The following is a 10,236-nucleotide window of genomic DNA, read 5'->3' on the forward strand; positions in this document are numbered from 1 at the left end:
TCAACCACCTCAATACGATCAGGAAAAAAGGGTTGATGACTTCGGAGCTATTGGCTCAACCCCTATTGCCGACGATGTGGAATCTAACTCCACCATGAAGGAAACCGAGGTGCTGGACGTCTTCGGTAACGAGGATGGTGCCGATATCCAATACAAGACTATGACCTGGTGGCAAGGTGCTATGATCATGATCGCCGAGAACATCTCGCTCGGTATTCTGTCTCTCCCAGCCGTCCTCAAGACCATCGGCTTGGTCGGTGGTATCATCGCCATTCTTCTCATGGGTATTATCACCACCTACTCTGGTTACACTCTTTGGCAGTTCCGCATGAGATATCCTCAGGTCTCCTCCTTCGGTGATGTCGGTCAGATTCTCATGGGCAGAGTCGGACGTGAGATCTTCGGTTTCGCCTACGTTACTTTCTGCGTCTTCTGTAAGTATTCCATGATGCGCCAAATACGTTACATCAAGCTAATTGAAATTCAGGCATGGCTTCTCACGTCTTGACATTCATCATCGCGATGAACACTCTTACCAACCACGGAACTTGCAGCATCGTCTTCGGTATCGTCGGACTGGTCCTCTTCTTCCTTCTTACCATCCCTCGCACGATGAAGAATGTGTCTTTCCTGGCCATCGCATCTTTCATCTCTATTCTTGCAGCTGTCATGATCACCATGATTGCTCTCGGTGTCAACCCTCTTGAGGGACGCACTATTGTCAACGCCGCTCATCCCAACTTCCCTACCGCCTTCAACAGTGTCTCCAACATTGTCTTCGCCTACGGTGGACACGCCGCTTGGTTGAGTTTCATCAGCGAGCTCCGTGACCCCAAGGACTACCCTAAGGCTTTGATGACTCTTCAGGCCGTCGACACTTCGCTCTACCTGGTTGCTGCTGTTGTCATCTACTACTTCGCTGGTGATATGGTCACTAGTCCCGCTCTGAGCAGTGCTTCCCCTCTTGTTTCCAAGATCGCCTGGGGCATTGCTTTGCCCACCATCATCATCGCCGGTGTCATCTTCGGTCACGTCACCGCCAAATACATCTACATCCGTCTCTTCGCCGGAACCAAGCACCTCCACAGCCGTGGTGTTGTTGCCACTTCTTCCTGGTTCGCCATCATCTTCGGTATCTGGTTCGTTGCATGGATCCTTGCCGAGTCGATCCCCAACTTCAGCAACTTGCTCGGATTTGTCGCCGCTCTCTTCGCCTCGTGGTTCAGTTACGGACTTCCCGGTGTCATGTGGCTGTACATCATGAAGGGCAGCTGGTTCAGCGGTCCCAAGAAGATTTTCCTCTTCTGCTGCAACGTCATCTTGGTGCTTTTGGGTATCATCATCTGCGTTGTCGGTCTTTACGCGTCGGGCACCGAACTTGCTAAGGACACTGGCGGCAAGGCTTGGTCTTGCGCCGACAACTCTTAAGCACATCAAGCACTGGATGCTTGTTATGCTATGAACATTTGCTTTTTTTTCTTACGCGCTTTTGATGAAATTTCTTTTTATACCTTTTTTTTTTGAATAGCTATGGCTAGAGACGAGAGAAAATCTACTATGACCATTTCAACAACATTTCTCTTGAACTTTCAACAAACCCTGCTTTACTATGTCTACTAATGCAAAAACAAACATGTCTTGTGTCTGCTAATCTTCACATAGGTCACTTTGATGGATAGGTACCTGAGCAACAACTTGAGCTGCGATGTCCTGCGCACGGCTTCGAAATTTCCGGAAGCAACGAAAGAGGGGAAATATTTCCATTTCGTGTTCAGTGGCTTTTACGCCAGCCTGCAAGTACACACAGACAGACGTCACAATGTCGATCAAGTGACCTAAGGCGTTTATCTTCCATCAACATCCCGCACCGCAGATGAAGATCTGCCTTACGAGCGAGTCAGGGAACTGCTTGGTCTTGATTGTGACTACTCCGGGAATCGCTTCGAAGTTTGTGTTTCTCAAGGAAGCAGCAATGCACAAAACCGTCTTAAGGTCTACTGGAGGAGAATGAGGAATGTGACTCCATTGCACAATTAATCACAGGTAGGTGGTATCTATGCTTGCTGTACCCCTGAGATGGGGTTGCAATTTGATTGCGGCCTCTGCGAGGCATCAGTACGTTGTGCCTGAACGCCTCGATACAACATTATGGTTGTTCACCATCCATGTCTATCTGCTTTCACCGTCATCTGGACTTGAGATATATCACGGGATAATTTATCCGAGTTAAACAGGTGATTTGACGACCCAGGCTCTGCACTGGCAGGCTCTTACATCCCGACTTGGGACGCCAAATGTGCTACTTTACACTATCACAGCTTCTTTCTGCATCCTCTGGACATGATTACCTCTTACCGTCGGCGATCACTCTGGCGAAATATCGAGTCCGCCTCACATGCATGCAGATAAGACCATGGCCAAGGATCTGGGTGCAATGCAAAAAAGAACATCCTATCGATAGCAGCACGACAAGCCTTTCAGGACGGGCAAACAACCATGACTCCATACCGGGACTACACCTGTCAGATAGCCCCTCCACCAGTATCCTCAGAGCTACTATGCAGCCCACCTGTAAGCATCGCAGAACCCTCACCCGCAGCTCCCCTGTCTCCTTCATCCTTTCCCCCTTCTTCACAACCCTTGCGTCACGCCCTTTAGTCAGAACTCCTCTCCTCCCTATCTGACCCCCATCATCCGCTCGCCGCGCACCCTCGGCTTAGCAGTAGAATGCGTAATACATCCGTTCCTGGGAGAAGGAGTTGTATGACCACGCACAGGGAAGCTCGCGCATAGCGTCGGCATTAGTAGAGACGGGATATCGTTGATCCAAACGATTATCTTTTTCATCTCGCCGATGGACTAGGGGATTAGGGCAATTGTTCCATGGATAGAGCCGGAAGGGGGGGAAAGATAGCGAGTCAAACCCATGGGGTTGCGTGGCGAGGGTTGTGGACAGGGGTGAGAGGCGGGTGAGAGAGCTCGGCTTAGGCTTTGAAGATGGGAGTATCATCTGGGGGGGGGGGGTATGTCTTATCGGTGTTTGAGACTCAGAAAGGTAGTGAGAATAGGCACAAGTCTTGTGAGTATACTTTCATCCTCTCTGGTTCAAGTGGTAGGTTATCATGACGAGGTGTTGTGAAAGCTTCGGCTCAAGACGGCTTTGTGAGTTGGTGAAGTCGACTTTTTTTATACAAACATGCTTGTGTACTGACGACATTAGAAAAATGTACATGCAATCATTATACTGATACTATCGAGCATCTCTGTACTCGACACGAAAGAACGAATCATCATCGATGTCCCAGAGTTGAACCTCTTTGGCTGACAAAATTTTTACCCATCGATATTCCAAAGCAAGTGTCTCAGCAAAGCAGAAGGATAATTCAAGCTAGAACTGGCAAGAGCATCGTTGTCTCCGGGTCGGATAAACTCACCAAACATCTTCATACGGCTCAATCGTGAAGATTTTTCTCCTCAATCCACCGCGAAAGGTCTCTCTTTCAACAGCCGTGAGATTTCTTCTTGAACCAGAAGGCTTAGATTAGAGAGAGCGCACATTGAGTCATCACTGGGATGAGTCATTAATATACTCATCTCATAGTCGAGACGATTCTAGGCAACTCTTGGGATGTATGAGTATGCAGTGCATAGATGTCTCACGCATAGGGACAGTCAGAAGAGATGTGAGCCATAAAAGGTGAAAGAAACCCATACGCTGGTTCTCGTCATAAAGACGGTCAATCATCACGCTTGTTGCGCCACTCGGGTGCGACGATGGCAGATCAAGAAACATGGTTCTGGTATACAAACAGAAGGCTCAAACAAGGTGAATCAAAATATTACTTCATCCCAGTGAAAAGAGATTAATCAAACAAACCCTTCAAACAAACATCCATATAAAACTCCAAACTCCCAGTGTAGTATACTCAAACACATGTGTTCTTGAAATCATTCCTTCCTTAGACGATCTTACAGATCAGCTCATGACCGAGAATCTCTTCGCCGAAGAGCTTGTTCCTCAGCATATCAGCCATGAGCTTGTTTTCGCAATCGGCATAGAGCTGAATGCCAGCGGAGTCAAATCCAGTTTCGATGCTGGAGTAGTAGGCGGGGAAGTTGTCGCCAGAGAGAACACACAAGGTGTCCCAGTCCTCGAGCCAGGCAGCGTGTTGGTCTTCAGGGATGATGGCAAGGAGAAGGTGGACTCCCTTGACGCTTGTGACGGAGCAAGAGCTGCTTTTCAAGCTGCCTGCTGATGCTGATGAGGTATTGCTGATAGTTCTGCTGTGGGGTGGTCTGACCTTGGAAGTGGTGGCGAGTATTGGGGAGTAAGAGTCGCAGCGAGACTCGCGCTTGTGAGCTGGAGCTGAGTTGACAGCGTGCGTTGTAGCACGGCTGGTGATGGTCACTGGAGCCTTGGATGCCTTGGATACCTTGGATACCTTGGATGCTTGAGCGGTAACCTTGGTTCTGACATTGGGGAGAAGGACCTGAACCTTAGAAGTTGGACGGTCGATGACTCTCGGAGGAGGCAGTACGACTTTGGCCTTTGGAGTAGCGAGTGAAACTTCTGCCTTGGGAGTAGAGATGACGAGCCTCTCCTCCTGACGATCGTATAGACTTTGAATACTCATGAAGTCCTTGATAGGTTGAGGACGGTGCTTGATGACCTTCGTGACGCGGATTTTTGGTTTCGCGACCTTGTCGTGAGGGAAGGGTTCAGCCCATTGACCACGACCGCGAGACTTTTGATCTTTTCTGACGGATTTCAAAAGCTTCTCAATAGCAGTAGCAGGAGCCATGTTGAGTGTTGATTTTGTTAGTTGAGACAAGAAGAAGAATGTATGAGAGTTGGTGGTACAGATAAATTTTGACTTGCTGTGATGTGTTGTGCGGAAGATAAATTCTGGAAGAGAAACGCAGACTTACTGTCAGTTCCTGAAATAGGAGGAAACGCATGCTCGCCCATGAGAAAAGAGTCACAGGCTCCAGGCTGCAACGTTGGTCGAAGAGATAGTTAAAATGCGCAAGATGACTGATGGACGGCAATGAATCGGGCTGATAGCTGAGGCAGGGCGTGGAGGGAAAAATTTGTAGGGAGAAGCTAGCTTGATCTGCTTGATCTACAAGCAGTCGTCTGATAGATTGAGCGTGGGTGTTGTTGAACTACAAGAAACTATACTGTGACCTGACTCAAGTCCTGGTCGAGGACGTGTCGACCCGCGAAGAGGGAGATGGGTAAGCGATGTCATGATAGTCAAGTTTGTTTCAGGGGCTGCAGTATCTAAGAGACGTCGGGCGCAGACAAAGGCAAACAAAAGGCAAACGCCAACAAAGACAAACAAGACAAGGAAGGTGCAGATTGCGACAACAGATAGCAAACATCACAATTTCATAAATACACACCTACATCAGTCTCGCGACACCAAGCGTCAAAGAAATGCCTGCAGCCGAGGGCATCGTGCTGATACTGGAGTCGCAGTTCGATGCCGACACGATCCCAGAAGCCGCCATAGCAGGCAGCGATGCGATGGATAGCGCCAGCTATGAACAACGATCAGTCGATGTCTACGTGCCGTCCTACCTCGCATCTCAATTCTGGATCTCGTACACGATCAATCCAGCCATGCTCGCTCCTACCCATGCGCCAACCAAGTACGTCTTCTTCAAGCTCATGCTCGACGGCGAAAGCATCGTGAGCTGGGGCGTGGGAGAAGCAGAAGAGTGGAAGGGCAAGACAATGTGGGCTTTCTTCCGTGGTGAGGATCAAGGCGGCTGGCGTGCTGTCGACAAGCGCGCCTTCTTCTTCCGTCCAACCGGCCATGACCAGGACTTCGACATCCTTGCATTCCGCGCAAGAGGCAGGCGTAGAGAGTGTAGACAGTTTGACGACATGCCACCCATGGGCGAGAAGGGCGAGAAGGGCTTCGACCTCGTCAACTGGGGTCGTCTTAAAGAGCACAATCCTCAGAACTTCTACCAATATGCTCTCCTGGATCCAGTCGACCAGCCGTACGCTACCTTCCGCTACCATGTTCGAGGGGGTCCTCACGTCCGCGCCCCTTGCTCTGACCAGCACATCGACCATCCTGACACCATTGGACCCTACGTTAGCACCGTCGAGCAACCTTCGAAGCCCAGAGATACGTTACCAGATGCCTCCCAGATCCGTAGACTCTCGTATCCGCCAACCATATGCCTCACTCCCACCTCGTCACAGGCCGAGCCTTCTTCGCCTACGAAGCTGGACTCCGAACACCCTGTCGACTCAGAGCTAGACATGTCAACCATTTTGGACCCGGAGCCGTCAGCCACAGGGCAACTTCTGTCAGCCTCAGAGACCACCAACAATACAGAAGCACAGACAGAGGTAGCGGAACAGAGCGAGAAGGAGCGTATAAGCAGCGTGGATACAGTTGTTCGCAAGCGCTCTCTACGGACTCCTACACCACTGCCTTTGCTCATCAACAATACACCGCCGTCAAGTCTCAGAAAGCGCAGCGGAGCAAAGATCAAGGAATGGTTTGGAAGCATTTCTAAGCGAAGAGCTATCAGACCAAGATCAACCTCTCCGATACATCCCTCCTTGTCGCACAAAACCAGCTCGGCATCCTTGTCTTGAGTACCGTGTGTATCCTAACCCCGCGGATATCATGAGAAGATCACCAAATGCGACGGCATTATGAGAAATGAACCATGAGGATAATGATAGGCTGTAACAAGGGTGGAGAGATGGACAGTTGAAGGTCTGCCATCTGGTCGTTTGAGGTGCGTATGACGCGTACAAAAAGACAAAAAGCGGAGAAAGAATCGAGAATCACATGTCAACGTGGGCTAAAGCCGACGGCTAAAACCAACGCCAATACACTCTTTCCCTCGCAATACAAATTGCAAAGCCATGGACATTTTATATTGTGGCACACAGTCCCGCGCAGACTCTACGCATTAAGATCATCGTTACATCCAATGCAGTGCTTATGCGCTATGCGAGTAACCCTATCAGTTGGTCGGATATAGAAGGGAAAAGGAAGGAACCCCGCCCGCATCGCGGGGTAGCATAGCATGCAAGGCACAAAAGTCAACGGCGCCGATCTCGAACATGTGCTGAACACGCCTGACACAGCCACTTGCTTGTCCATGTCGAGTTCGACTGGTCAGCTGGACCATTCCCCCTTCCTTGCACGCCCATCTAGTCTGTGATTACGCTAGTGAGGTTCTGAGCTGTCTCCTTTCTCCTCGTCATCCTCCTTCTTCTCTATCACTATAGATCAGCTGGACTGTATCTCTGCCTTTGATCGTTGTTCTGTTCCCGATAGATCTTAGAAGATGAAGATATGTTTGGGTGTAGTGGCTGTGGCCTCAGTGGTCTCCTCGGTCGCTGCTTCGAGCCTGACTCCGCCAGTCTTGCCGTTGATTGTCAGGAACCCATATCTCTCGACCTGGCTGGGCAATGCAAGGGACAAGCCATGGTCCAAATGGCCCATGTTCTACACCGGAGAAGAGGTTCGTACTGATAGCAGTGTGTCTGCCTCGACACATTCTGACCGTCATTGCAGATGGGCTTCTCCGTCCTTGCTAGTGTTCCAGATACCAATACTGCATATCCCTTACTCGGTCGTCCCCAAGACTCTCTAGATGAGAAAGACTCGACGTTCGTTCTCGAGAGATCATGGTGATCAGCAGCTCGCTGACACTCCTCGTAGCTACAACATCTCTTACCCCGTGTACAAAGGCGCGCAATACGATGCATCCGTGACCAATCTCACGTACCAGATCCCCTCGCACAACTCGACCTCCGGACATGTCGAGATCGTTCTGTCGTTCCTATCCCCAGTCACACCTTCGTCCACTCTTCGCCAATCCATACCCGCCTCATATCTCAGCATCCACGCTACCGGAAGCTTTGACGTCGACATTTACGTTGATCTGAACGGCCAGTGGGTCAGTGGAGACAGAGGCAGCGAGATAGTGTGGGAGCTCGAGAATGAAGAGACTGAGAAGCTCAAAAGTTGGGTTGTCAAGAGGAAGGACGAACTCCTATTCACTGAATTCAGCGACCGAGCCGAATGGGGCAGTCTGAGGTTTACCGGTCCTTTGGTAAGCATGCTGCATGCTGCTGCTAGATGACACAAGCTGACAGGATAATTAGGATGTCCGCCACGAGAGTGGTACGTCAGGAGTTTTGAGAAATCGCTTCTCTCGTACCGGCACTCTACAAAACGAGAACGACGAGCGCTTCCGAGCCATCATGCAAGATGAACCCGTCTTTGCTTTCTCAAAGTCTTTCAATCTTGCTCCAAAGACGACCGGACACAAGCTCAGCCACCAAAACACGTCTTCAGACAGTGTCCTCTTCACGATCGCCCATATCCAAGATCCCGTCACACAGTACGCCTCCGCACGAGGCCTGACTTTCATGCGCCCTCTTTGGAAAACGTGGTTCCAGACGGACAACAACCTGACTACCTTCCATTACACCGATTTCAGGAATGCCCAAAAGCTGGCACAGAATTACTCCGACCAGCTCGCCATTGACGCTTACCAGTCGGGCTCCGACTCATATGTCGACATTGTTGCCCTCTCTGCTCGTCAGACCATGGGAGCCACTAGTTTCTCGGGCACTGAGGATAATCCCTTGCTCTTCCTAAAGGAGATCTCCTCCAACGGAAACAGTCAGACCGTCGATGTCATCTTCCCAGCTTTCCCCTTCTTCCTCTACACTCAGCCTCGCTGGCTCGCCTACCTCCTCGAGCCTCTGATTGAGCACATGCTCTCTGGCCAATATCCGAACGACTACAGCATGCACGATCTGGGTACTCACTTCCCTAATTTGACAGGACATGCAGACGGCAAGGATGAGTACATGCCGGTTGAAGAGTGTGGAGATATGCTCATCATGGGTCTTGCTCTAGTCAACTCCATGACATACGGCTCTGCGCCCGAGGCTCAGTCAGCCTGGTCGGCTATGGGCAGTGACCACATCGCTCTGCCCAACGAGGCAAGTCCCTTCGCTCTGAATGCTCTCGAGGAGCGCGAGGATGTTTGGGGTCTTGATGATCGCTGGGGCGGCTCTGCTCAGGGGTTGAAGCAAGCACAAAGATGGCTCGACAAGTCCTATGGTTTGTGGAAGCAGTGGACTTCGTACTTGGTCGAGTACAGCTTGGAACCTCACAATCAGTTGTCGACCGACGATTTTGCTGGGTGGCTGGCTCTGCAAACCAATCTGGCTCTGAAAGGCATTGTGGGTATTCGAGCCATGAGCGAACTGGCCACCGTCATGGACAAGAAAGATGATGCGAAACACTTCCGCAACATTTCGGACACCTACATCAAGCGCTGGGAAGAGCTTGGTATCTCTCGCGATGGCACACATGCAAAGCTCGCATATGATTGGTATGGAAGTTGGACCACGCTGTACTCTCTGTACGCTGATGCACTCCTCTGTTTCCATCCTTCGACAACCAACGGCAGCAGCTCTCAGTCTATCGGTGACTATGTCGGAGTGTCCGGCGGTAAACAAGAGCCCATCGTCGAGCCACCAACTCACGACTTCATCCCCAATCACATCTACAAAATCCAGTCTGACTGGTATGCTGCGGTGATGCAAAAGTACGGGCTCCCCCTCGACTCTCGCCATCTCTACACAAAGTCAGACTGGGAGTTCCAAGCCGCCGCCGTCTCTTCTCGCAAGACTCGCACTGAGATCTTGAACAGAGTTTCGAAGTGGCTCAACGAGACCGTCACCGATAGACCCTTTACCGATTTGTATGATACGGAAGGCGAAGGGGGTTTCCCTGGACCCAACTTCTTCGCCAGACCAGTCATTGGTAGTCACTTTGCCTTCTTGGCTTTGGAAAGGGCTTGTGGGGGAACTGCCATGCAAGGGTTGAGCTTTTTGGATGATGAGTAGGGTCGAATTGATTCGCTAGGACACGGTGGCTGATGATGCAGAACAGCTCTCGGCTACACCGGTGCTATCTCTCTACGGTCAGAGAGTCATGTTTAGCTATGAATGAACACAACACAAATCGTTTCCTTGCAACTTCTTCTTTCTGCCGGGTCGCGCAGTTCCACTGCCGTTGGATGACATTTATGATGACGTGTTCTGTACAGATGACATCATACCATGCTTTGCAGGCAGGGTCGTCCCACATACAACATCTCGAAATCATGTATTAGGTACTACACCACGAACAAGCTGGATTTAGACATGAGTGAAATATCAATCGATGGAGA

General features: G+C 50.5%; 4 protein-coding genes across 4 annotated transcripts; 3 read left to right on the forward strand and 1 right to left on the reverse strand.

Annotated features, from left to right (window-relative positions):
• Positions 1–94: 94 nt before the first annotated feature.
• On the forward strand, positions 95–1,428 carry AUEXF2481DRAFT_69492 (uncharacterized protein; the record flags this gene model as incomplete). Its single annotated transcript, XM_013484826.1, has 2 exons — positions 95–434; positions 488–1,428. 2 exons carry the CDS (start codon positions 95–97, stop codon positions 1,426–1,428), a joined length of 1,281 nt encoding a protein of 426 aa, XP_013340280.1.
• Positions 1,429–3,876: 2,448 nt separating this feature from the next.
• Positions 3,877–4,981, reverse strand: AUEXF2481DRAFT_454157 (uncharacterized protein). The gene has a single exon (XM_013484872.1). It carries the CDS (start codon positions 4,800–4,802, stop codon positions 3,960–3,962), a length of 843 nt encoding a protein of 280 aa, XP_013340326.1. The 5' UTR covers positions 4,803–4,981; the 3' UTR covers positions 3,877–3,959.
• Positions 4,982–5,401: 420 nt separating this feature from the next.
• Positions 5,402–6,773, forward strand: AUEXF2481DRAFT_43769 (uncharacterized protein). The gene has a single exon (XM_013484802.1). It carries the CDS (start codon positions 5,441–5,443, stop codon positions 6,620–6,622), a length of 1,182 nt encoding a protein of 393 aa, XP_013340256.1. The 5' UTR covers positions 5,402–5,440; the 3' UTR covers positions 6,623–6,773.
• A 250-nt stretch (positions 6,774–7,023) lies between these two features.
• AUEXF2481DRAFT_43771 (uncharacterized protein) lies at positions 7,024–10,236 on the forward strand. The gene is made up of 4 exons (XM_013484803.1): positions 7,024–7,503; positions 7,557–7,651; positions 7,704–8,097; positions 8,150–10,236. Exons 1-4 carry the CDS (start codon positions 7,327–7,329, stop codon positions 9,908–9,910), a joined length of 2,427 nt encoding a protein of 808 aa, XP_013340257.1. The 5' UTR covers positions 7,024–7,326; the 3' UTR covers positions 9,911–10,236.

This window comes from Aureobasidium subglaciale (assembly GCF_000721755.1).
Source record: "Aureobasidium subglaciale EXF-2481 unplaced genomic scaffold scaffold_26, whole genome shotgun sequence".
NCBI lineage: Eukaryota > Fungi > Ascomycota > Dothideomycetes > Dothideales > Saccotheciaceae > Aureobasidium > Aureobasidium subglaciale.

Bases quoted from the DNA above. Each gene is read 5' to 3' on its own strand.
- AUEXF2481DRAFT_43771 (XM_013484803.1), top strand. From the start codon at position 7,327: ATGAAGATATGTTTGGGTGTAGTGGCTGTGGCCTCAGTGGTCTCCTCG. The intron at 7,504-7,556 runs GTTCGTACTGAT...CCGTCATTGCAG, and splicing joins TGTTCTACACCGGAGAAGAG to ATGGGCTTCTCCGTCCTTGC. The intron at 8,098-8,149 runs GTAAGCATGCTG...CAGGATAATTAG, and splicing joins TGAGGTTTACCGGTCCTTTG to GATGTCCGCCACGAGAGTGG.
- AUEXF2481DRAFT_43769 (XM_013484802.1), top strand. From the start codon at position 5,441: ATGCCTGCAGCCGAGGGCATCGTGCTGATACTGGAGTCGCAGTTCGAT.
- AUEXF2481DRAFT_454157 (XM_013484872.1), bottom strand. From the start codon at position 4,802: ATGGCTCCTGCTACTGCTATTGAGAAGCTTTTGAAATCCGTCAGAAAA.